We start from the raw sequence: 25,588 nt of genomic DNA on the forward strand, positions 1-25,588 counted from the left end.
GATCTTTTCAACATCGTATCGACCTGGGAAATCCGTCAACCCCCGTTTAAGGAGAAAGCGGACGGGATGCCGGCTTTGAGATATCTCATTCAGACCATGGAGGGGAAAGTTGAACTGTCCCAAGGTTGTTGGTCGCGATCACGGTACTAATCCTCGCAAATACGGTCGAAGCTGATACGTCCTCAACTAGTAGCAATGTTATTCGCAAAGAACTGCCCAAGGCACAACAAGCCCATCCCTCATGTTCTCTGAGAAGATGGCTCTCAACTAATCATAATATTAACTCAGACACAATTACATTTTGGAAATGCGAACAATACAACGACGTAAAGCTTGCACCATCCTTATATTCTCATCTCGTCAGCTGCTGAATAAACCTCTCGAGAAGATATTGGTTGAAAATTTTGTTGCTCCAATTCCTGTGCAACTACATGGATTTCCCCAAATCCGTTAGGATTGTTTGGTTTGGCAACAGAATGTCGGGGACTCTCCTGGGTAAAGCGTGCTCCACGTTCTAACCAATCCTTTGAGTTGGTTCGTGGCTGTCATCGGATTCCTAAATACGACCCATCGTCAATTAGTCACCACCAGCTATGCCTAATGTTTGGCCCGGGATCAATGTTGAAAGTCCTCAAAAGTTCGAAAGAAAGTGAAAGATAGATAGATGCATTAATACAGTGCGTGCCTCTTCATATCTTCAATATGCGAAGACGAGGCCAATCCCGTTACTCCTGGACATCATCCGCAGTGATTCTCTGAGGAAAATACTAAATTCAGTGAGTCAGACCTGGGTTCAAACTCTCCGTTAAGTGGGTTTATGGCGGTAGCCATCGCCGGGACCTAATCCCGCTAGTGTGGAGGCACTTGATCAAGATTACCCGCAAACTTCGAAGCGGTGTGGTCACAGACTCACAGGCTAATTCTTACTCTGTGCATTTCATGATTTCTACGACGCGCACGGTTGAACTCCAACGAGGAAACCCAGATCTCTTTGCCCGAAGTAGAAGAAGGTGGTATTTGATGCTTCTGCTGCAAAATCCAATTTGTTCGTGCAAGCGTCAGCGAATAGTGACCGGTCACTGGCCAGCCTTGTCGCTGGTATCACGACGGCCCCTCCGTCTCACAGCCTTGGATCTTTGGCTGTGAAGGAACAGCACGGGGATCTCAAGGGACCCAATGCAGGGAGCTGTTCATAATGGAAGCACTAGGCTGTCAACACCCACAAACTTTTCCAAGTCCATGGCCCATTATAAAAAAGAACTAGTCACTCGGTTTATTTTTCTATGTTGGATAGTTACCGAATTGCCGTTCCCCAGTCTTATTGTTAACAAATAGTGATTCTGTTCTGCTTTCGACAAATATCACGGTGTCATTCATATCAACTGCTCATATTGACTCACTCTTGGTTTCTCCATCCCCGCACTATGCAGCACTGATTAATAATTTTAAACCCCACCGCCACCTTGTGAGGCTGCGTGTAGGTTAAGCTCCACTCTTCGCACTGTCTTCTCCACAGATTGCTCTAAGAACTGGCCGCCACTGCAGATTCAGTTTAAATTTATATCCACCTCCCGCGGTATTGTCAGTCCTATTCGGGCGCTCCATCAGAGTTTTCTCTTCAATTTTGTCGATATAAAAGTGTTTGACAACAACATTTGGCCAAGAGAGAGAGGAGAGAAGTCGATATCGAAGGTCTGTGAATTGACCTGGAAAGAAGGAAATCCCAGGGTGGCTAAAGAGAAGCTGATTTCATTTCCGACAATATATTGATCACCATGATCGATCAACAGAGTTCTGCTCTTGTTGTCGGAGCTTCTGGGCTTTTTCTTGTTGTTCTTTGCAGCATTTCTGGCCTACGTGCAATCCTATCACGATTCTCCATTCTAAAACGAGGTGGATATATTACTCTTCGAGATCTATACCGGGATAATGATGGAAGTGCTACGGAAACGTCCGTGCAAAACTTTTCACAGAAGGTTTACTGTGTATCAATAACATGTTTTTCCGTTATTGGTCTCCTTGTGTCATTGGGGGCGTCTATCTCTTCAACTCTTGGGAACGATCGTTTACGCACCCTTGAGTCATGGCTTCTACTTTTGATCTGGGTACGTTCATGAGATACATTACCGTTACTGCAAATCTTCCTCTCGGCTAACTTGAATTGCTATAGCTTTTAATTGTACTGAATGCTGTTGGGTTACTTGTTGAGCCATCACCAACTAAGAAATTCACCATCGGACTTTATATAGCGATATCGCTCCTTATATATCTTGCAACTGTTGCCATTCGAACCGTTTTCCTAACTCCAAAATCCCCTTGGCCATATCTGAGCCGCATGAGTGATATCCTAACCCTAGTGCAATTAGTGGTTGCCATCATTTGTGGATGCAACTCAATACTTCTTCCCCGTCGTCCGCATGTTTTTAGAAGTGGGAAAGTTGTAGACGCTCAATATACAACATCTTGGTTTGGGCGTATCTCCTTCCGCTGGGCCAGTCCATTGCTTAAGGAAATACGGGAAAATAAAAAGTTGGAAATCGATTTTCTTCCTGATTTAGACTATCCAAGTCGCGCTTCATCTCTCCTTGAATCATTCAATAAAACAAAACACAAGTCTCCAAGGCTCTGGAAAATGTTGATATATCGATATAGATCGCCGCTTCTTCTTCAGTTTGTTTTGGTTGTCCTGTCCTCTCTCCTGAGCTTCGGACCCCAACTGTGCCTACTTCAGATCCTTCGCTCGCTAGAGACACGAAGTCGTGGAGAATGGGATCCTTCAGAAGCATGGATATGGGTCTTCGTTCTGGGAATCTCAATGATAGTTTATTCCACAATTGAGTCTTGGCTTTTCTGGATATCTTTTTCAAAGCTATGCATCGCAGTCTATGAGCAGATTGCTGCCGTTGTATTCACAAAATGTATGCGCCGAAAGAATGTTAAGGGCTCACAAATGTCGACCCACGGAGACAACCAACCATCCGATCAGACCGGTATCCAGCTAACGAAAGACGACGACGACGACGAAGAAGATGATACTCAGGCGACCAATCAAGGCATCATCAATCTTGTTGCCGTTGATGCTAAGCGTGTTTCCGATTTTGCCGCTTACAACCATTTTATTCCTGCAACTATTATTAAGCTGGCTACCTCTTTCACCATTTTGGGGATGCTAATTGGTTGGAAGAGTCTTTGTTCAGGTCTTTTAGTTACCGTGATAATCACTCCGGTCAATATTTTTGTTGCCAACAGATACACTACATCTCAAGTTTCCTTGATGAAATTCCGTGACCAGAAAATGGCTGTCGTAACTGAAGTCCTTCAGGGAATCCGTCAAGTCAAATTTTCTGCACTTGAGAATCAGTGGCAACACAAAATTGGAGAGATACGCGCAGCAGAGCTAAATGCCCAGTGGACAGTGTTCAGTTATGATGTCGTTCTTATTGGTATTTGGATTCTTGGACCTGTGATGCTCTCCGCCGTGTCTCTGGGAGTATATTATTCCATTCACGGCGAATTATCAGCATCGGTTGCTTTTACCACTGTTTCTATTTTCTCGTCACTGGAACTAACGCTTGCTCTTCTTCCAGAGCTAATAACTGATTTCATCGAAGCCTGGGTTAGCGCGGAAAGAATTGAAAAACATTTGAGTTCTGCTGAAAATATTCACAATACGCTGCAGGCAGATTCTATTTCTTTTGAAAATGCAACTATTGCATGGCCCGTTGAGGATCCCGATCAGGCTGAAGACAGATTCAGTATCCATAATATTTGTCTCAAGTTCCCGTCCAAAGGCCTTAGTGTTATTTCCGGGAGGACAGGTTCTGGCAAAAGTCTGCTTCTTGCGTCTATCCTTGGTGAATCTGATATACTGAGTGGCGTCGTTCGTGTTCCCCAAGCCCCACCTCTTGAAGATAGATTTGATGAGCATGCAAATAGGGACAACTGGACCATCGACTCAGCAATTGCTTTTGTGGCTCAAATACCATGGATTGAAAATGCCACCATCAAGGATAATATTCTCTTTGGACTTCCATTTGACTCGGAGAGATATCATAAAGTGCTATTTGCTTGCGCTTTGGAGAATGATCTTCATATGCTTCCTGACGGAGAACTGACGGATATCGGCGCCAATGGCATCAATCTTAGCGGTGGCCAGAAATGGCGAATATCATTTGCACGAGCCCTGTATTCTCGCGCTGGTATTCTTATCATGGATGATCTGTTTAGTGCATTAGATGCCCATACTGGTCGACATCTCCACGAACATGCTCTTACTGGAGAACTTGGTCAGGGTAGGACACGGATTCTCGTCACTCACCATGTGGCGTTGTGTCTAGGCCAGACGGATTACTCTGTCTATCTCCAGGATGGGACCGTTGGACATGCCGGCTCTGTTGAGGAATTGAGGAGAACTGGCGAACTAACAAAAATTCTGGCTGACAAGGTCAATAATGACGCAGAACGAAATGATGCGGCAGAGGACGATATGGACGGACTTGACACGAACGGAGGTACTTTACACGAAATCTTGTCTCGTGAATCCCAAGGGCATACAAACACTCTGACAAACAATGTTGCCACTGAAAACAAAAAATCGCCGGGCAAGTTCCAGCAGGATGAATGGCGCGAAACCGGTTCTGTTAAACTGACAAACTATCAAACATACTTTAAAAGTGGGGGAAGCATTTGGTATTGGTTTGTTGTTGCCATGGCCTACCTATGTTATATTGCAAATACAGTTGGACGTGTATGTGAAGTCTCCCACGCATATGATTACTTTACATATTTTAATTGTCTTTACTAATTCATTTACAGTCATGGTGGGTAAGTATATGGACTAGATCATCAAGCAATGCGACCGCAGAAGAGAATCTCTCCGTAATGGCGCACATTGTAAATAAGAGTCATCCAGCTTCTCAAAGTTCTAATATTTGGTATTATTTGGGGATATATATTGCAATGTCCCTTGTAACGTGTGTCATAGGACCTCTGAGATACGCCTTCTTGTTGCATGCCTCCATTCACGCATCTCGAAACCTATTTGATCAGCTAACATATGCTGTGCTAAGAGCCCCACTTCGTTGGCTTGATACGGTACCTGTTGGCCGGATCCTAAACCGGTTCACGGCTGATTTCAACATGATTGATTCTCGGCTGAGTTATCACTTCGGTTCTGCTTTCTACAACGTCCTCCAGGTCGTCGGTATCATCGCCGCTGGGTTTCTAGTCTCTCCCATTCTTATCCTGTTTGCTTCAGCGCTCCTTGGGATCTCCATGTACTATTCTCTTTACTACCTCACTGGTGCTCGAGAGATCAAGCGTTTGGAGAGTACTGTAAAAAGTCCAGTATACGAACAATTTGAGACCGCTCTGACTGGGTTAACGACTATCCGCGCATTTGGGAAAGTCCCAACGTACATTGACCGAATGTTTAAGAAGATTGATCGTCATGCACAGGCATACTGGCACCTGTGGCTTTTTAACAGATGGCTTGGTGTCCGTATGTATACTGTCGGGGCAATTTTTGCCGTCATCACTGCTGCACTTGTCATATCCATCGCAGGTATCGATGCCTCTTTAGCTGGCTTTGCTCTCAGCTTTGCTATGCAATACACCGACGCAATTTCGTACGCGTTGCGTGAATATACCAATATAGAACTGGATATGAACGCTATGGAGAGAGTAATTGAATACTCTAATATTGATATTGAGCCGCAAGATGGTTTAGATGTCCCTGCTGCCTGGCCCACTGAAGGCCGACTTGAAGTGTCCGATCTCGTGGTTGCCTATGCCCTCGAGTTACCACCGGTCCTCAAGGGCTTATCGTTTAAGGTGGAGAAAAACCAACGTGTTGGCGTTGTCGGCCGTACAGGGGCTGGAAAGTCGTCTCTGACTCTCGCCTTATTCCGTTTCCTGGAGGCTCGTGAAGGGACCATTCATGTTGACGGAATCGACGTATCTAAGATTAAGCTCCATGATCTCAGAAGCCGTCTGGCCATCATACCTCAAGATCCCGTTTTGTTTTCCGGGACCATCAGGTCCAACCTTGACCCCTTTGGAGAATTCAGCGATGTTGAACTACATGACGTTCTAGAGCGTGTACACCTTGTTCCGAGCTGTATCGATGAAACAGCTACCTCTTCTTTGGGTTCGCCATCTTCAACATCCTGTCCTCAAACAGGAACGGGGTCGACTACCCCGACATTAATCAGCGTAACGTCCAGCTCGGCCGCTAGTCTCAAATCCAATACAAACATATTCACCAACCTTCATTCCGTCATATCCGGGGGTGGGCTGAATCTCTCTCAGGGTCAGAGGCAGCTTCTTTGCCTCGCCCGCGCCATCATTTCGCGTCCGAAAATCATGGTTTTGGATGAAGCTACATCTGCAGTTGACATGGCAACAGATGCGCTGATCCAACGGTCTATTCGTTCCGAATTTGGACGAAATTCAACAACACTACTTGTTATCGCACATAGGCTCAGCACTATTGCGGATTTTGACCGTATCTTGGTAATGGATGCAGGGAAGGTGGTAGAATTCGGGACGCCAAATGATCTGATGCGCATTGATAATGGCGTTTTCAGAGGACTAGTGGAAGAAAGCGGGGAGCGGGAGACCTTGAAAAATATTATACTAGGGGAATGAATGACATAGAAGTTGCTCTGGGTAGAGCAGTGTCAGACTTTATATTTTTCCAGTGTAAGTATGTATATTTCGAAATTGTTCACTTCTCCATTCCTTTGCTCTTCAACAGCGGCACAAGAACTTTACCATTTTTATCTTCATAGAATTTGCGAAATATATTGTTAAAAGATAAAGTATATATCCGATTCACCATCTGAGCTCCTTTTGATTGTTGATCAAGGGGTGACTCAAAAAGCTAACCAGATGAGAGGAGAAGAATGGGGATAAATGCAGGGCAGCTTTTGAAAAGTTGCTCTTAATTCGGTTCATGAAACTCTGCACCATAATATCAATTTTCTTTGTTTGATGAACGTTCTGTGACTTTCTCAAACCTCTCAGGGCGAGAATATACTCTTTGACAAGTTTTCCTCCACAGGCCACTCCTATAACATACGCTGCCGCCTGGTGTGACCACCAATCGGCACAGGGATAACACTCATGTCCTCCACACGGAGACCGTCCATACCCATGAGGCAATAACTGCTATCAACAGTGGCATCTGCAGCCGTATCTGAATCTCCAGCCTTGCCCATCTTCACCGCGCCTAGAGGAGATGTTCTGCTTCCAGCAGTCTAACAAATCCTCGTTATAGTCGGACTTGGAAACTACTAGTCCCACCACCTTATCCTTGATATAAGCTGGATGGTGTGCAATGCGGAATGCATCACGGAGTGAACCAATGCATAGGTAAATGGGCCAGCAGCTTGTAGTGTGGTGTTGTTTCTTTTTTAAGATACTCCTGCTCGTCAGCAGGAAGATCTTGGAACTCCTTCATTTTTGTTAGTTCGTCAAGCTTGAACAAGCCTATACAGCATTCACATGAGAATTTGGCCCAGGGACCAGTGCCATCGCGCTTCCATTGTTCCGTGGCTATGTCCATGGCTTCTTTATTACCACTGAAAGCTCAACGATTGTTGTTGGTTGGAGTCACCTTGTTTGGAGCAGAACAGAGAACTGGCCTCTGAGGCTTATACCAATTGTGGGGGCATCGCGCACGATTGGGATGTTGGATTTTCCAACTGCTCCCTTGAGCCAATACCTGGATGCGTGACAATCTTTGGCGTGTCCAACCCGCCTGTTGAGAGGATCATCTCTTTGGTGGCAAAGTCTAACAGGACTTAGTGACTGCTAAGAACTTACCTTGGGGGCTAAGCAGTTCAGATAGGCAAATGTGGAATCGATTTTCCTGCATCACTTGTTATTGGACTCTTCACCTATGAGTCTCTTCCCTTCTGAGATGACACACTGAAAAGGTAAGTTGGCGATTATTGCCAGGATTTGTGGTAACAGAATTCAATAAATCTTTGGCGGTCGACCGCAAGCCTTCGGATGCCGAATTAATAAGCGCAGACATCCCAATACGATTGCCAGGGTTGTGGTCTGGATTAATTTTAACTCAGCCTTCGAACAGGTCAATAGGAGGTGCGAGTCAGCAAACCCGACGTGAAGATGCCCCGATGTACAGTGATTACCAATTTTCGGGGCAACACATTTCTTATCAACTGCCGCTGGAAGCTCGTCATGGAAAGTCTCTGGTTTCTTCAACCAAGCCTGGATGTGTTTCTAGGAAGAAGGATCATCACCAACGATCCTTGTCCACTCGTCATATCCGTCCCGGGCGCCAAAGGTGTACAGACGCCGAAGTTATGACTAGATGAGCCTCCAACACCGCGTCTGAGAGAATAGTCAAGCTCGCGATTGCCCCAATACTCTTGGGGCGCGGCTTTTGTGGGCCCAGTTTAGATTCTTATTCTGGAACGTTTAACCATCGCCTCCCACCGACGCGCAGATTTCTGTCCTTGTTGTCGCCAGCTTAAAGCAGGAGGACTTTCTGACACCTCAGGAGCTCCAGCAAACCCATATGCAACGGCGCTGCCTGCTAGCTCACGTATTATTCAACCGCTGGCTTGCGCTTGAGTGAGATGGGTAACCTTACTTCCAACAACCGATGAAGTCAAATGAAAACACCCCTGAATTCGATTTCTGCCCTGTCTTTTCCTTTTCTTGCTAATACTGTGTAAACATCATGACATGCTATCTTCGAAATTTTGTGTTCAAAGACCTCTGAGCTTTGTTAATAAGGAGACATTAGTTGTTGATTACTGACGAATTCAAAGATCTGCTCTTACGGGAATACCGGGGGTTTGTGTGCAATGCATTTACACTTTGTAGATCGGGACTGGAGAACCATCGACTAACTGATTGCTGAAACTGGATAACTGCATAGTCACAAGGGTGCACGATTGGGACATCCAAATCCAGATGTCATATGTGCTTGCACTCAAGGGTTTTGATCGTGTTAGATCTCAGATGAAGAGATTCATCACCTCCTGGTTCTGACAACTAGTTAACTAATTTAGTTATTTCTGGGGTAGTTAAGCTTGATAAAACCCTGCTTAACTGGCCTGACCTTAATTGAAAACGCCGCGGACTTATCTGCTTCGTCACGGAGTGAGGTTCTTTAATAACGACCTGGTGGTTAAAAAGAGCCAATGATGATTGAATTCGAGATCAGTTGGCGACGCCAATCATCCAAAAAGAAAGTGATTAAATGCATTTGTACTGTACATGGATATAGCTTCGATTATCAGTATCTTCAGGTCAGCCCCCCCCTTCCCCCCGGTTATTTCCCCTGTTACCTGCAGGATGGAAACAAGTATTGAGCTAGATACTGATGATCAATCAGCACTTCATTGTTGATCCCTTGTTGCCTCCGGTTTTTGCCCTGCTCGTCTATTACCTTGCATGGGACTTCGTTCGTGGTCAATTCCAATCCGCATATCGTCCTGGTTTGAGCAAAGTTACCAAGGGCACATTAATGAAGGCCAGCGCAAAACTCATGATAATTGGAGTCGCGCTGGATTGGCATGTCCGCTTCGATTGCTCCCAATTTTTTAACTGCATTTGCTGAACAGACAAATCACACCGCCACTCATTCTCCCAGATGGCGCTAAACAACTGTTGATCACACAATGCCAGGCCGATGATCTTAAAGTTTCAAGGAGGACGTCAGGTTTAGTTTTTCCGATTTCTAGTTACTTTGGTCCGACGACGGCGATGATTGATGCGATGCAGAAGCTGTCTTATGGACAAACAAGGAGCCAGCGAGCTCTGTCCCTCTTCTAGGAACGGGCTGCTCTGGACTCCAATTCATTGAATTTGTCAAAAGGGTTGCCGGTTACCAGCTTTAGCTTATAGGCTGGTTCGCAAGGTCTTATTCTTTAACAATGTATAAACACAAACCCGCTCGCGAGCCACGCAAAAAGGCCTTGCATCCACACTCGGTCCCTGACACTACGGCCTGGGAGAGCGATGAGTGTATCCTTAGCTCAGGGAGCATAAGCCTTGAAAGGAAATAACGGTGGTCCAAGAGACTACTGTAAGATGTTTCCCAAGGACAATGGAGGAGGGGAGGAAAACGTCGGCTGCCATACCTGCATAGTTACAGCAGAGTTCTCCAGAACCCCCGAATCATGGTGTTGGGTAGAGCACGGAGCGGAATGGCCATTTATTGTGGGAACATCGTATAAGATTTTACGGAGCATGTTATTATTTATTTATTTATTTATTTATTTCATTTCGTTATTTTGCAATATTTGCAATCTTTGGGTAAAATAAGTAACTATATCTTGGTATAATATTGTGACATAAAATGCACTCCCGTATAGCGGTGGGCCAACGTGTGTACATCAAGCGCGCAGAAACGCCATGGTATGAGAATTCTATCATAACGTTGGAGAAGAGGATAATATAATACTTTACGATTCAAACATCTCGAATAATGATCTGTGGTAAACACATGCGATACACTTCTTAAGATGAAATCGATTACCCTAAATATTAACCATAAAGCCACTTGATATTCCTACTTCCTCGACGCCTTCATTGCCTCATATTCTCCAAGCAAGCCCTTCGCAGCCTCCAGAAACGCGGCATACGCGGAGATCCACAGCCGTGACTCTACACTGATTCTCGCTACGCCAATGTCTGCCAACTCCTGCACACTTAACCCACGTTGCAAAGCGATAACATCAAGGCGCCCGTCCAGCTGATCTGAAATCCTGACTACCTCATCCCTAGTCAAACCACCACGCTTTGCCCCTCCCCAGACGAAGGCTGTCGTGGCACCAGCTTCCAAGAACGCCTTACCCCGTCGAATTGCCTCGTCCACATCGTTGTTAATAACAATAGCATCAGTCCGGGCATTCAGAACGAAATTGGGAACGCCAGCTTCCGCAGCAGCAACAATCACACGACGGACTCGATCAACAGCTATTTCAAATGGCATCAGCTCGCCTGTCTTGTTGCTGCGGTCCGCAAGATTACAGCCGGAAACGCCGTCCTTGATGATGGCATGAATCGCCTCCTCTAGACACTCCGTACCCATCTTGCATGTCAACAGTTAAGGGTTTGTTGTAGTTTAGTGCAATTGGAGCAATTCGCCTTATGGCGTTCAGATTCGTGTCCAAATCTAGGAAATCGTCTTCAAAGCCATGCACCTTCGCTATGGAATAACTCGTAGTTGCAAGGGCTGTGGATGAAGAGTGTGAAGCAACAAACTCTGCTGTGGTAGGGTCGTAGATGTTTGCAAGGACAAGTGGGTTGCCAGGAACGTGAAGATTACGGAGCGTAAGTGCTCTGGCATCCGCAGAGTCCGACATAATTAGTTTCGAAGCGAAGGCTGAAGAATTTAGGATATTGAATGGAATAAAAGAAGATGGAGAAGATATTGATAATTGGAGAATGGCAACTAGATGCCAAGTGATATTAATATTAGTACTAAAACATAGTGTGTCCTTAAACAGTCCAAAGGGGGGGAATGGAATGTGAAAGAAGACACTTGATAGAAGGATTTGCAATCCTTTCTACTATTCGTAGGCAGTTGACTCGACAATTCTGGGAGTCATGTCAAATGCAGGGAAGCATCCATTCTGGTATGGCTCTGTGGGATGAAAATCCACATCGATTGAATGGCAAGGGAAATGCATGGGGCTGTTTCATGGAGCTATTCGGGTTAGCCTTTGCATTTTCAATGAGGCAGTGCACTTATCCATGCGCCTTTAAACGTCATGAACTTAACTGTTGGGGATATACTGTGAATATATGTCACACGATTTACTTCTTGAAGTCCTTGCGCAGATGCCTGGAATGCCTGCCATGTTTCACACGCACATTTGTAGCAAAGGCGATCTGCAGTGAGGTATCCAGGGATGATTGCGTGTAATAGCTAGTTGTGTGAAATGAGGTTGACCAAGCCACTGTTAGACTCCCTGGCAAAAAGGGCCCCAACGCCAGTAAGTCTTAACTATCCGTCCATTGAGTTACTTGGACTAAGGATGAGTTGACAATTCCAAAATGCCGCAAAGTCACCTGAATCGGACACCAACCTGGATTTTACATTCACTGCTGTGAAAATCTGCCAATTGAACGAAGTAATTTCCCTGTGTAAAGAATGGAAGCGTTCTCAGCTTTTACTGTCGTTCCATGATTTCCTGAAACCCCCCCTCCTCTCCTTACTGAAATGGGGATAATACGTACGAAAAGTTGGCTCTGTTAGGGTTCTAAAGCATCACGTTTGATGAAAATGTCACTTGCTTTTTTGTCTGAACTCCTAGAGCAGAGAGATTTCGTTGGGATAAAGAATGTAAATGTTTAAGAATTTCATCGACTTCATAGATGCTAGCGAATAGCCTCTCCTGTAGCAAAAAATCGAAAAGAAAATAAAAATTAGGAGATGGAAGAGATATCGCGCAACACTGCATAGACCACTTTCATTGACCAATACCGAAGGAAAGCAATTGCCAAAGCGCAGAATCACGGTATCGAAGTGGGGAAAGGAAAAGGGCTTTCGATTAATAGGCCAGGAGTGAAAGTAAAGGTAAGAGGGAAAATAGAGAGACAAGTTCCCTTCCAAGAAATGTTGATCAGAGATGCCTTTTCCATCGCGTCCGCAAAGTAACAAGGAGGATGTGCCGAACGCTGATATCATCTCCCCATCCAGCCTTCAACCAGTAAGCCACTTAAGCCATCCCGGAAGGAATGGAGAGCTATACTGGCCAGAGGGGAGGAGAGCACGTTTTTCATATGGAACACGCTAGGCTTTCATCATCTGCAAAAACATAGCATGTTAGCATTCATATACCTATAGGTGGCTCCCGCAAATTCAGCTATTCAAAGGATGTCCAGGTTCGGCAGACTCACTTGTTCAAAACTTGGAAGGATGGAGAAAGGGAAAAAAAAGAAAAAGAGAAAACGAATGGTTGAAGCTCTCGAGATTTTTTTCGTGTTGTGGATGAAGTCTTGGCAGATCCAATGTTTGCACACCTGTCAAACATTTTCGGCGCAACCGTCAACCGGGCTTGGAATTCAATATATCAAGTGAGGACAAAAAAAGGCGGAAAAGGAACAAATCCTGGTGGATATGTGAATGAAATTGACCAATACTCTCCCCCCCCCCTTTTTTATTTCAACGACCAAAGCAGGGCCAAATTTGGTGCAATTAGATCCATCCCTTTATGTTGGACCCAATTGCCTGTGCCTCGCCGTGATGCTTCCTGCCCATCTTTCGTCGCGGATCCGCTGTATGGCATCTTTAGGACGCCATAGCTACATTGAGATACCAAACTATATACGAGGAATTCGAATCGCATATCCTCGAAGCCCAGGGTGTGTTGCTGGACATGTCCGAAGTTTTCATTTCACAGGCCTGTCGCGGCAGCTAGGATCTCCTGTTACTGCTCCATCTCACCCGTATCTCAACGAGTACAAACAATCTAGTGTGACAACTCCAAATTCAGTTATGAGATTCTCCCCGTTTGTTTACGAGTATTTGATTAATTCAGTATTCTCTTTGTTTAGTCAGATTCCCCGCCGCCACAGTCGACATTAAATCACTGATAGATCAACCTGTTTTGGGGAAGCATGTCGTGCTTCATGGCTATCTAGGAAAACGTGTCGATATTGGAAAGAAGATGGCTTTTGTTCGCCTAACAGATCCGACCTTGTCACAGAATGTTCAGGTCATAGCTTTTGCGAAAAATAAATCCTTTGAGAAGCTGAAATCCATCGAAGCAAACAGTTCCGTTGTTGTGCAAGGAATTGTACAACAGAAACAAGCTAACTCGAAGGAAAAAGCAGCTGGAGAGCGGGATAATTCAAACGTTGATAGTATAGAGATAGCTCTCGAAGATATATACTGTCTTAATGAGTTCCCTAAAGACATTATCATGACCTCTGAAACAATTTTCCCGGCAGAAAAGAGACATTTGCAGATTCGAGCAGACAGCAATCTTCGTGGTGCACTACAATTCCGTGCGAGAGCTAGAAATGTTCTACGTGAGACATTAGAGGACTTCCAGCCCCCCTTCCTAGAAATTGAAACGCCTCTTCTCTTCAAATCTACCCCTGAAGGTGCAAGGGAGTTTTTAGTTCCCACTAGAAGACGTGGGCTCGCATACGCACTCCCACAGAGCCCGCAACAATACAAACAGATACTTATGGCTAGCGGTATTCACAGGTACTACCAATTTGCACGTTGTTTTAGAGATGAGGATTTAAGAGCGGATAGACAGCCGGAATTTACACAAGTACGCAACCTTGGCCTTCGGCAGCTTCGGATAAATCTGTCGCGCTACTAACAAATGTCAATAGCTCGATTTGGAAATGTCATTTGCAACTGGGGAAGATGTAATGAAAATAATTGAAGCCGCTATGAAGAGACTATGGTCTACACTGATGCGGGCACCGCTCACCCCTGAAAGCTTCCCTAGGACCACGTATGAGAATGCCATGGCCAAATACGGATCAGACAAGCCAGACGTGCGAATTGGTATGGAGATTAAGCGAATCGAGCACATGATTCCCGTTGACCTCGTCAGTAAAATTAGCCCATTAAACAACCCCATCGTCGAAGCCATGAAACTAGAAGGAAATGGAGATTCAGATGAAATGCGCAAGTTCCTCACCTCATTCATGGACTCCCCGACCTCAAGTTGGTTTCACAACAACCCTGAAGGTGGGCCGGGCGCCTTCGTTTACGACTCCAGAAAACCCCTCTCAGGACTCCAACCCTTTGGATTCGAGGCAACATGGGTTCTGGAGCAAGAACTGAACTTGAAGGATGGAGATCTACTACTAATACAGGCGCGCAATAACGCTCCGTTCTCTGGAAGCTCGACTCCGCTAGGTAACCTCCGTCGAGAAATCCATAGAGCAGCCGTGGAAGCCAACTTTACACCCGCTCCTACGGGCTTCCACTTCCTCTGGGTCACAGGTTTCCCCCTCTTCTCCCCCGTCAGCGACTCCGAGCCAGGCCAAGGAGGTGCGGCAGGAATCACATCCACGCACCACCCGTTTACAGCTCCACTTCACGAATCAGATATCTCCCTTCTTCTGACGGATCCGACAAAGGTTGTCGCGGATCACTACGATCTGGTCCTGAACGGTGTTGAACTGGGCGGTGGGAGTCGACGTATCCATTCAGCAGCCGTCCAGGATTTTATACTGCGCGACATTCTCAAAATGCCAGTTGAGAGGCTTGCTGACTTTGCGCACTTGCTTGAGGCACTAAGGGCCGGGTGTCCGCCGCATGCTGGCATTGCGCTGGGCTTTGACAGGCTGGTAGCGGTCATGTTGGGTAGAGAGAGTGTAAGGGACGTCATTGCTTTTCCGAAGTCTGGGAAGGGAGAGGATTTGTTGGTGAAATGTCCCAGTGAAATAACGGAAGACTCCCTGCGGACTTATCATTTATCACTAAGGGGCAAGGGAGAGTAGAGCGTTCGTGAGTGGAAGCATTCTGCTGGGAAAATTGGATGATTTTTCTGCAGGTCCCTTTCCTTCTCTTCTTGGCTGATCAGTTGTTGGATATGTGTTTTTGACTATCATTTCGTCTGTTCTACGCCTCCACCAAATACTTGCATTACTGGATTAGATACCACCAACCTTGTGTATTATAAACTATTTTCCTCTATCATTGTAAGCATGAGTAACGCATTTGCATGCAGGCTATCGGTACATATACGCTGGTTATCAAGTGGTCCCGCGGATCCATCTCCCTTGGTATTCCGTGTGTTTCTTGTGTAGCACAATCTTTATAGGATTTCAATCAATTATACAAAAATCATTTCATGGTTATATCTTAAATGCCTCACAGCAACCCACGTTTGCGGTAAAACAATACAGTATCTGCGGATTATATTTTCGTTCGTACTCATTTACAGCTTCTCGCCCAACTTTTCCACCTAACCCAGGAAATTCAACACAATGATTTCTTTTTGTTTCCCTTCCCTTCAAATCCACCACGCAAATTTCTACCATTCGATGAGACAATGACATTCAGCCAATCTTTGCATTGGAAAAGTCCATTTCTACACCACAAGAAGAAATATCATTAGCAAACCTTATGACCTCCCCAAAGGGATAAGAAGTAGAGAGAAACAGCAAAGGCAAACTCACCAGGGTGCTGCTGCTGAAACTTCTTCAATAGGTCCATTTTCTTCTCCTCATCGCTCGTTGGCAAACCCAACTCCTTCTGCCGCTGATCATACATCATCTTCTCCACCATACTCCTCGTCGCTCCATCTAAGTCAGCCAGCTTTGAATTCTCAGGCGTGATCTTCGACACATCGATGGGTGGTGCTGACGTGACGATGTGCGGCCACCACTCCATCTTGTTGACTTTATCGAGATGTATGGATATCTCTTTCCCGGGAGGTTTGGATGTGGTTTCGAGGGTCCAGGTTGACTCGTCGACATGGATGGGTTGTGGAAATGCACCCTTAAGGAGAAGGGAAAAGTTAGAAAGAAACGTCATGGGTTTTGGTATCTTATTCTACAGATCCATATCAATATAGATGAAATCCAAGGATTGCATACATCAATAAACGTCTCTCCGCCCTTGATCCCCACGAAAATCTTAGCCTTGGTTAACTCAACCCGTAAATCCTTTCCTTTGATGTTGGCATCCACGGGAATGGTCACGTCTGCATCTTTAATCGTCTGCGTCCACTTATACGGCAGCGTGGCTTGCTCCGCTGCCTCTTTTTCCCTGTGTTCACGATCCTGGCGCTCACGTTCTGCGATCGCTTCCTTCCCGGGACCTGTTTCGGTACTTGACATTCTTTACAATTTGTGTTGACGGTGACAATTTCAGTTTTAATTTCGTCTATAATGAAGCTCTTTTCTGGTCTCGGTCTGTGCTGCTTTGGGAGGCTTTGGACAATTGGTTATAGTTGGAAGTAAGCTTGCATATATAGTCCGGGCAGGGATTCGATGCCGCTAGGTGGGGCAGTCAACAGGGATTCATTCAACAAATAGAGGTGGAAAGGAGGAAAAGAGGGGAAAGAAGAGTATTAGCGCATGTCGGTTCTATGTATACAGTGTCTTCTCCAACAGTTGCTTCCGCAGAATTACTGGTATTCGATGTTCTTTCGACGGAGTTCGATGCTTGTCGAGCTTTGGTTTAACTTGAGTGGGGCAAACTAACTAACATCGATGCTTATCGAGGCAAACAGAGCAAACAAAGCTGCTTAAATAAAAGCTCATTCCACCAATTTCATCCACTCTACGGAGTACTCATCAAAAGAGATGGTAGGTAGTTGAACAACGTATGAATGAATTCATAAGACTTAAACTTGGGTCAATTTTTGTTGCTTCATTTTGTTGCTTTTGCTTTGGAAAGCTTAAGCAAAACCAACAGTTCGAATGTTGTGATGTTTTAACATTGGCTGTCATTCTCTGCCCACAGACAAAAGCGAAAATAAACTGGGTAAGGCAAAACGCCAGAAAAAAGTGCTGAAGAAGAGGCGAGAAGATTTTAATACCCTGGCTCCACGCTATGTAGTCAAGAAGAAACAGAGAGAAGTTTAGAGAAAACATACACTATCCTTATGTCTTATGAACGGAGAAGGATTCAAAACCCAACTGGTCTCACACTCACCCATAATTAAAAAAAGAAAACTTTAAAATTAAATCTTTTAACAAGCGTCCATCACGTGGAGATAATCATGGACTTGGCGTCCCCTCTTCATACCTAGGGTCGCCGTCATCACCCGCACCAGGCGTCGCCGGAATGCCCATGCCAGTTGCGGGAGTAGGAGCATCATACGGTCTCCCACCGCTCATAGACATATCGGCAGGCGTTGGAGCATCGTACGGCTCCCCCGATCTCTTGCCAGAATATCCCAAGGCATCTGGTGTTGGAGCATGCATGGCCCCAGGTGTGGGGGCGTTGTCAGCCCAGGCCCGTGGTGTCGCAGCAGTGGCACCAGGTGTAAGAGCAGCGCCGTAGGGGCCAGGTGTGGGTGCAGTGTAGTCACCGCCAGGGGTAGGTGCATCGTAACTGCTTTTGCTTCCTCCGCTCTGCCCAACAGGTGGGGGGGCTGCCGATCCAGGACCCCAGGCGGGGGTACGCGAACCTGTGCCACCGGGATACGCTGGTGTTCGAGAGCCGGCCGCAAAAGCATCGAAGCCGGAGTTTGAGGAGACACCAAAGCCAGAGCTGGAGTCATATGGTGTCTTGGTGCCGGCGGTCCAGGCAGGAGTACGGCTTCCACTAAACGTCCCACCGCCATATGCGGTTCGGTTGCCGTCGTAGGGATTTGAGGTTCGGGAGCCATCTGCTTTCCATGCCGGGGTGCGAGAGCTACTTGCTGCTGCTGCATTCCAGGCCGGTGCTATGGTGTTTGTCAATAACTGCAGAGGTTTGTTTCATAGTTAATATGAGGTGGGAACAATGAAAACTTACTTCGTGACGATGAAGAGCGCCACGCAGGAGTGCGCGAGGAGTCGTTTGCAGCCATGGGTGTCCGACTTCCTGCCCAGTCCGGAGGGGCAGCAGAGGCATTGTAGGTGCTACTACCTCGTCCGGCTCTGCCACCGCCTCTGCCACCAAATCGAGACATATCAATCGAAGCACCAGTGATTGGACTACGTTAAATAGTCAGTATAAAACAAAATCCAGCATGAATGGAACGTTGGATGTTGACGTACTCTTTCATGGAGAGCATATCCTTGTCAACCGTAACGACCTTATTCTTTGAATGCAGCTCGACCCGCGCCTGGGTTTCAGTGGTATCCTTAACAATGCCGAGAAGTCCCTTGAATGGACCCCTCCGAATAGTCACGGTCTTGCCAATAGCTCGATCGCTACCAAATGACTTGGGGGGAGGCATCCCATTGCCATTTATTCCATTTTTCTGTAGAGCCGGGTTCATTCTGGAGAAATCAGGAGCCGATCGACTACCTAATCTTCCACCACTCGTCGCTATTGTGTTAACATTCGAGGCACGCGTAACGATAATGCCCGCGTTGTCAATTGCATCTCGATTATTCAGAAATAGGAATGACCGGTGGATATGTAGTATAACTCCTGTTCGTTGCTCTCCGGTAATTTCACGGACTGTGTCGCCGCATCTGATTTCTGAGCCGTTTCGATCAGTTGAGACGGCGTTGCGACGTTGATTAATTTTATTCATGACTTGCGATGGCAGCACGTTTCGGATAGATCCGTTTTGATCAAGGACACGCATCGACTCCCGGTCAAGCTTGATGATACAACCTACGGTGGCTTGGCTACAAGAATTATTAATAACCATGTATTCTCTTGGGGTAATCACATATCAAGGGTGATTATTGGGAAAAGGAACTTACTCAAGCTGCACAAGATCATGAACGTCATACATTCCAAGCTTCCCGTCAACACCAGCATCTGCAGCTTCTCGAATATCTTTACTGAACACTGTAATTTCCTGCATATTCATGTCGCTCAACAAGGTGACACGATCATCCTTGATGCGAACCACCATGCCCAGCTCATCGCGGAATCGACTGCCGCCAATGACCTTAACATGATCACCCTCTTTGAAACGCTTTCTCAACCCCTTGATAGGTACATCGATCTGCTGTCCTTCAAGTTCACCCTCTGTGACCTTAATGGAAACGATATCCCCACGAGTAGAAACTGTTCTACCAACAACCCCTTGTTGTTCGCCTTGGAAAACCTCAACGGTATCTCCAGGCAAATAGGAATCTTCACTCGTGGTATCTTTAAGACTGGCCGCCAGTGCAGCAAGGTCAAGATTCGCTGTGCCATCATCAGCGCCACGAGCAAATTTGGTGACCTCGTCCAGCTGCGGGTTGACATTTTTCGTAATAAGATGTTGAACTTTCATATCTTTAATGAGGAATCCGTCAACGTAATTATCTCCCAGATAATTCCAAGTCTTCCCGCCAAGTCCAGATGTAGCGCTCAGATACTTAGCATGCTTTTTCTTAGCCTCAGTTTCACTAAACGGCCGCTGGGGCGGACGAGCAATAGCATTGTTAACACCAGGTCTCTTTCGTTTCGCATCCCCGTTGGGGGCACTCATATCCTCGTTTAAGCCGTAGTCCAGGCGAGGAACAAGCCTAACAGTGACGTCCAGCCCGTTCGTCTCGACATCTTCAAGTTGCGCCAGGTCGCCCTGGTACTTGCCACGCTTGATACGGACCCAACCACCGGGGACCAATTCTTCTGACTTGGTAACTCTGAGAAGATCAGGCATTTCCTTGACGGAGATCAAAATCATTTTTGACTTGGTGTATACGTTCGACATGTCTTCCAAGGCATCAATGACATCAGCCTGCCTCCGGGCTTCCACATAGATGTATCCACTCATAGTACCTCCCCGCTCAAACGCAGACATGATCCGAATCGGTCTCCTAGAGCCCGGCGGCCTATCCTCGATTCTCTTCATAATGTTGAAAACAACTTCTCTTTCCTTTCCAGGACGACATTTGACTGCCCATATACTCGGGTCGTCAACGCTAGGGAGTAGCAGTCTCTTGGGAACAACGACCAGGTCCGCCGCAGCAGCTCGGTTCCGGCCATATCGTTCCTTGAGAGCCTGTGCCTGTTTCTCAGCATCCATCGTCGCTTCCAGGTCCCTCTTCCTATCAAGTTCGCGATGTCTTCGGTCATCAGTCTCTGCGCCCACGGGCAAAGCGTCAAGGTCATCAGGGTGAGTCTCCGCAACGAATCCATCGGCCATCTCCTCTTCATCTTCTTCAGCATCATCTTCCTCATCGACTTCGGCCTCCATCTCGAAGAAGTTATTGATCCCACCCCGTCTACGCTTCCGGGGCCGACCCTAGATTAAGCTGCATCAGAAACCACATCCAATACCGCATTTACCTTTTACATCACACTCCGGAGGTAAGACCAGAGCGATAATCCGACTTACCGAAACGGCCTCCTCATCGTCATCATCATCCTCTTCGTCTTCTTCCTCTTCCTCCTCTTCTTCGTCACCATCACCCCCACCTCCATCCCCATAGTCCTCTTCTTCTCCATTATCACTATTCCTGACCTTCTCTTTCCTCCGCGGATGCTTGTCTTCCTCATCTTCCTCATCACCGGTTGCACCTATACCATTCTTATCATTCCCTGCAATGTCATCGTACGTAGTCGCCTCCCGTTTTTTCGGCTTCTCATCATCGGAATCATTGACGGGGGCAGGATTGAAGTCATCATCTTCCTCCTCCGACCCGAAGTCCTGGTTCAGAAACCCACTGGGGTTATTCGACATTATGTAGATGCGTGTGGCGCAGATAAATTCTTTTGATAACTCAAGGCTTCTTTCTTCGTCAGAGGGTGTGATAGCAAACTGGAAGAAATGATGACACACGTGAGGGTATGTCTCTGTTTCAAGAGGTTGAGAGCTAGGAGCTAAGTAGAGGAAGATAGGGAACTGCAGCGAGATTGTCAAACGAGGTGGGATGAAAGTCGATAACCCAAGCCCGTATCGTTTCGGAAGGGTGGTAAAACATAAAGGAGTAGCCAGTAGTTGCGGTCACCCCGTCCCGTCTTTCAAAACCTGTATCTTTCGTCTATCAAAGAGATTTCGCCCCGGAAGCTCAAGCGGGCTTTGAAGCTGACTGCTGCAATGACCCAAGACGCAAAAGTCGTACCGCACACTGTGTTATCTCTTGCAAGGTTGCGTTGCGCGCGAGAATTTGTCAGGTGGTATCGATGGCTTTGGATGGGTGCCAAAATCGAGGGCTAGTTTGTGCACTTCTTCACAGATGGCTGGTGTGAATGGGTGGTGGTGAAGTAGACATGAACAAGCTGAGCGGAAGTCGAGAGATTCTTTGGACGCTCAGATAAACGCATGCATGGTGTCAGTGGACAACCGTATCTCACAACTAGCTGAGTAAGGGTTAGCGTGTTCATATCACGTGATATGAATGCTCTCAAAAAAGGGTCCATTTTTCAACATATCTTCAAGTCGGGGATAAGTTGAAATCTTAGCATACATTATATAAATTCTTGAGTCCAAACAATTCCACTGCTACTATCCAATATTCATCCAAAAGATACAGGAAGTTGAATACAACAACAGCCAAACAGCCACTAATACATTTCCATTCAAGGGACGAGGAGAAGCTCCTGAACAAACGGGATGACCCACCTGATTTCCTCATTTAATGGACGAAAGCACCCCGCCGAGATATGAAAATTTATCCTAAAGGCCAGGGATGAATATCAGAAGTGAATATCTAATATACAAGGGAATGACAGAGGACAGGAAGGGGTATTTCACTAAACAAACTCAGAGATGTACCTCGAAAAACTGCAGCATAATCATGGCATGGCATGTCTACTTGTATCTCCAAAGAAAATATATGTAATATTATCTGGAAAGGGCGTACGTGAAATGAAATGGAGATGGCATGGATAGAAAAAGCAACAAAAAGAGAACATGCAAATGCAAATGCAGACCTTCAATCTACAGCTTCATCCCAAAGAATTGATGCACCTTCAAGCTCTGCCTCATGCTGAGATCCAACATAATCTCCTCACTCCCGCCCGGAATCGCATAGGCACGCACATCCCGATAGAGCCGCTCAATCTTTCCTCCCTGGCCGCCGCGTGTATAACTTAAGCCACCAAAAATCTGACTCGCCTCACGCGCACAGAATTCAAACGTCGTTGTAGACTGCGCTTTGAGGCCCGCAATGGCACCGCCCAGACGGAACGCGGCTTCAGTATCGTCCATGGACTGGCATTGGTAGATGATATTCTCAAGCCAGTTGTGCGATGCCTCAATTTGGCGCGCCATGTGTGCGAGCTTCATGCGAATGACTGGGTGGTCGATGAGGCGCTTGCCGAAGGTGCGACGCTTGTGGGCGTATTTGACGGATTCCTCGTAGCAGACGCGGGAAAAGCGGACGCATTGGATTATTATGCCAATGCGTTCGTGGTTGAAGTTCATCATGATAACTGGTAAGGACATGCCAGGTTAGAACTGGGTTCAGAAGAGGTTTTACAACACAGGCAAAATTTGAGTTACATACCCTTGAAGCCCTGGTTCTCCTTGCCAATCAAGTTTTCAACGGGCACTTTGACGTCCTCGAAAGTGACGTAAGTGGTGCCGCTAGTCGACATACCCTGACAATCCATCTTGCGGGTTTTAACACCTCCAGCCGACCGCTCGATGAGCAAAACGCTGATACCATTCATGCCAGCTTCGCCAGTCCGTACCGCCGTGGTGAAATACTCGGACCATATACCATTGGTAATCCACTTCTTCTCACCGTTGACAATATAGTGCTTCCCATCAGGAGTCAACTTAGCTTCACAGGTGATGTTGGAGACATCGCTTCCAGCATCTGGCTCAGTAATGGCAAGACAGATACGTTTCTCACCAGCCAATATACCGGGGACAATACGGTCAATTAGCTCCTTCTTTCCGTACTTCATGACAGGAGGACATCCGATACCAAACCCTCCAATGAGATTCCATACGAGACCACCGCTAGCGGCTCGCGAGAGCTCATCGGTGACAATGAATTCGTGGAAGAAATCCCACTTCTCGGGCGGGACGGACTTGACTTTGTTCTTGGACAGGGCTGGATTATATGCCACACCCATCAGTCCCGCAAGGTATCCTCGCTCACCCATCTGCTTGTATAGGTCTTCGGGAATAGCCCTAGCCTCGTCCCATTCCTGAACATACGGCTCGATCTCGGACTCTACCCAATTGCGAACCTCGTCGCGGAGAGCTTCGTGAGTCTCGTTGTAGTATACGGAGTGGTACTGTGACAGAGAAACAGGGTAGGCCCCCGTGTTAGCCTAGTTTTTGCATTACGATTGTTGGATTTTTCCGTTCTAACGACACGGAAAGAAAGGTGAAACCAAAACAACGTACCCCTTGATACCATGCTGGATCCGCAAATGGCACCAAATCACCGTAAGGGTCTAAAGCATGAGAAGGCGCAGTGGTTCTGGATGCGACTGTATTTTCCAATGCGGAAGAAGCCACCGTTGGAGGCGTGGCGAGGGGCGACGGAGGAGACTGTGGTGCAGCAGCAACTTTCTTCGAATCTAATGATCCAACCTTGAGCTGTGCGCTGTATTTCTTCAACACACCCGCATTGTGGTATTTCCAGAACTGTTTCGAGGCATCCTTTCCAGCAACTCGCTGCAGGACTGAAAGTGACAACAAATAAAGTTAGCTTTTTTCATTGTAACGAGAAAGTGAGCAGAGCGACAAAGGTCCCAAGAAATAAGTGCAAAAAATGCTGCATACTCTTTTTACCGCCAGGATGCTCGTCCTGGAATTTGGTGAGATCGTAGACATCCTCGTCAATGACAACCCAGAGGCTGTCTGACTTGTTGTGAGACGCAACGGCGTCTTTTGAGAAGATTCCGGACATGTTTTTCGGCGCTCAATAGGCTAGTTACCAACAAGATCGAGGGCAATAATAATACACAGTGATAAAAGGTTGAATTAAAAGAACAGAATAGAATACAGTAATCGAAATTCAGAAAATCTAGCGAAGCGGGAGATAGTTGGCTGGAAGGACATAGATATATGAAAGAAACTGGGGGCAACGGAACCCGGGGAAATTTGCCCTCATATCATCCCTCATACTTACAATTACGCATTTAGGGTAACTACATGAGACGGCATGCGTTTTAATTTGGCATTCGAACAAAAAAATAAATAAAATAAAATAAAAAAACACTCGCCCCACAATGACAATTAACACAGCTGACACGGTACTTGCTGTGTGGCCCTCCCTTCTCTCTTTGCTTCGATCCCTTCATCTCTGCGCCTCCCGCCGGCAGAAGCACATGGTCCCAGTTTCACATGTCAGAGCTACCAGTTAACTATCTCGCCAGACAAAATACGCAGATGAGTAAGTTATCCTACACAAGCGTCTCCCTAGGACGTAAATGCCTCCCGCTCGGCTCCATCTCTCTGCCAGGTGCCTTATGCCAACGTCGCATGCTCTTTTCCACGCATGTATGATCGCTTCTATCTCGAACCTCTGCACAGATCGTTCACTGTGCTTGGAGACGGGAGCGGGCTGATTAAGCATTGGTAAGCTACGCTCCTATTGGCCTGGAAGGTGATGATCGCGTCCCGTGACGTGCATCGCCAGCTCGACGGCAAAAGCCAAGGCGCTATTCCGGATATGGTAAATGCCGAGGCTCCATGGAGGTTGAAACTAAGTTTAGCTCGAGTGGCTATATCACGTGACTCAAACCACATTCCATGTGAAACCTTGGCCGGAAGCAGAATCGGGAGCCGGGACTTGGAGTCAGGTCAGGGATGAGGGATTTGATGTTCGGGTTGTTGTCGGCTACAAACTACCCGAAAGAATCGGATTGTAAATGCCTGTTTCGTGGGGCAGTGGAGAATAATGAAGCTCAACATTGAAGGACCAAACCAGAACTAATGTGTCTATAAAAAGGTCAATAAAGGAGAAAGAACACAAAAACAAAACCTGTGTAGACGATTCTAAAACTCGTGTAGAAATACATGTGATATGCGAACTGGAGAGATTAACCAGGCGACGCCCCCCTCCCTTCTACATAAAAGAAGAGAAAGGAAAGCCCGCTCCCACAAAAAAGGGG

General features: G+C 46.5%; 9 protein-coding genes across 9 annotated transcripts; 3 read left to right on the plus strand and 6 right to left on the minus strand.

The window, feature by feature from the left end:
- Positions 1–1,775: 1,775 nt before the first annotated feature.
- Positions 1,776–6,648, plus strand: PADG_03069 (uncharacterized protein; the record flags this gene model as incomplete). Its single annotated transcript, XM_010759954.1, has 3 exons — positions 1,776–2,105; positions 2,171–4,747; positions 4,816–6,648. The coding sequence occupies 3 exons, from the start codon at positions 1,776–1,778 to the stop codon at positions 6,646–6,648; spliced, it is 4,740 nt and encodes a 1,579-aa protein (XP_010758256.1).
- Positions 6,649–7,070: 422 nt separating this feature from the next.
- On the minus strand, positions 7,071–7,567 carry PADG_11536 (uncharacterized protein; the record flags this gene model as incomplete). Its single annotated transcript, XM_010760693.1, has 2 exons — positions 7,071–7,245; positions 7,356–7,567. 2 exons carry the CDS (start codon positions 7,565–7,567, stop codon positions 7,071–7,073), a joined length of 387 nt encoding a protein of 128 aa, XP_010758995.1.
- Positions 7,568–7,655: 88 nt separating this feature from the next.
- On the minus strand, positions 7,656–7,879 carry PADG_11537 (uncharacterized protein; the record flags this gene model as incomplete). Its single annotated transcript, XM_010760694.1, has 2 exons — positions 7,656–7,795; positions 7,828–7,879. 2 exons carry the CDS (start codon positions 7,877–7,879, stop codon positions 7,656–7,658), a joined length of 192 nt encoding a protein of 63 aa, XP_010758996.1.
- A 2,673-nt stretch (positions 7,880–10,552) lies between these two features.
- PADG_03071 (uncharacterized protein) lies at positions 10,553–11,348 on the minus strand (the record flags this gene model as incomplete). The annotated part of the gene is made up of 2 exons (XM_010759955.1): positions 10,553–10,994; positions 11,071–11,348. The coding sequence occupies 2 exons, from the start codon at positions 11,346–11,348 to the stop codon at positions 10,553–10,555; spliced, it is 720 nt and encodes a 239-aa protein (XP_010758257.1).
- A 1,886-nt stretch (positions 11,349–13,234) lies between these two features.
- Positions 13,235–15,459, plus strand: PADG_03072 (aspartate-tRNA ligase; the record flags this gene model as incomplete). Its single annotated transcript, XM_010760408.1, has 3 exons — positions 13,235–13,500; positions 13,550–14,273; positions 14,338–15,459. The coding sequence occupies 3 exons, from the start codon at positions 13,235–13,237 to the stop codon at positions 15,457–15,459; spliced, it is 2,112 nt and encodes a 703-aa protein (XP_010758710.1).
- Positions 15,460–16,020: 561 nt separating this feature from the next.
- Positions 16,021–16,803, minus strand: PADG_03073 (nuclear movement protein nudC; the record flags this gene model as incomplete). Its single annotated transcript, XM_010760409.1, has 3 exons — positions 16,021–16,052; positions 16,141–16,462; positions 16,561–16,803. The coding sequence occupies 3 exons, from the start codon at positions 16,801–16,803 to the stop codon at positions 16,021–16,023; spliced, it is 597 nt and encodes a 198-aa protein (XP_010758711.1).
- An 885-nt stretch (positions 16,804–17,688) lies between these two features.
- On the minus strand, positions 17,689–21,251 carry PADG_03074 (uncharacterized protein; the record flags this gene model as incomplete). The annotated part of the gene is made up of 5 exons (XM_010760410.1): positions 17,689–18,359; positions 18,431–18,612; positions 18,676–19,257; positions 19,336–20,813; positions 20,907–21,251. 5 exons carry the CDS (start codon positions 21,249–21,251, stop codon positions 17,689–17,691), a joined length of 3,258 nt encoding a protein of 1,085 aa, XP_010758712.1.
- Positions 21,252–22,451: 1,200 nt separating this feature from the next.
- PADG_03075 (uncharacterized protein) lies at positions 22,452–24,381 on the minus strand (the record flags this gene model as incomplete). The annotated part of the gene is made up of 4 exons (XM_010760411.1): positions 22,452–22,945; positions 23,020–23,761; positions 23,874–24,154; positions 24,255–24,381. The coding sequence occupies 4 exons, from the start codon at positions 24,379–24,381 to the stop codon at positions 22,452–22,454; spliced, it is 1,644 nt and encodes a 547-aa protein (XP_010758713.1).
- A 437-nt stretch (positions 24,382–24,818) lies between these two features.
- PADG_11538 (uncharacterized protein) lies at positions 24,819–25,287 on the plus strand (the record flags this gene model as incomplete). The annotated part of the gene is made up of 2 exons (XM_010760695.1): positions 24,819–24,867; positions 25,058–25,287. 2 exons carry the CDS (start codon positions 24,819–24,821, stop codon positions 25,285–25,287), a joined length of 279 nt encoding a protein of 92 aa, XP_010758997.1.
- Between the last annotated feature and the right edge of the window lie 301 nt (positions 25,288–25,588).

The sequence above is a fragment of the Paracoccidioides brasiliensis genome, assembly GCF_000150735.1.
Source record: "Paracoccidioides brasiliensis Pb18 unplaced genomic scaffold supercont2.3, whole genome shotgun sequence".
Taxonomy (NCBI): Eukaryota; Fungi; Ascomycota; class Eurotiomycetes; order Onygenales; family Ajellomycetaceae; genus Paracoccidioides; species Paracoccidioides brasiliensis.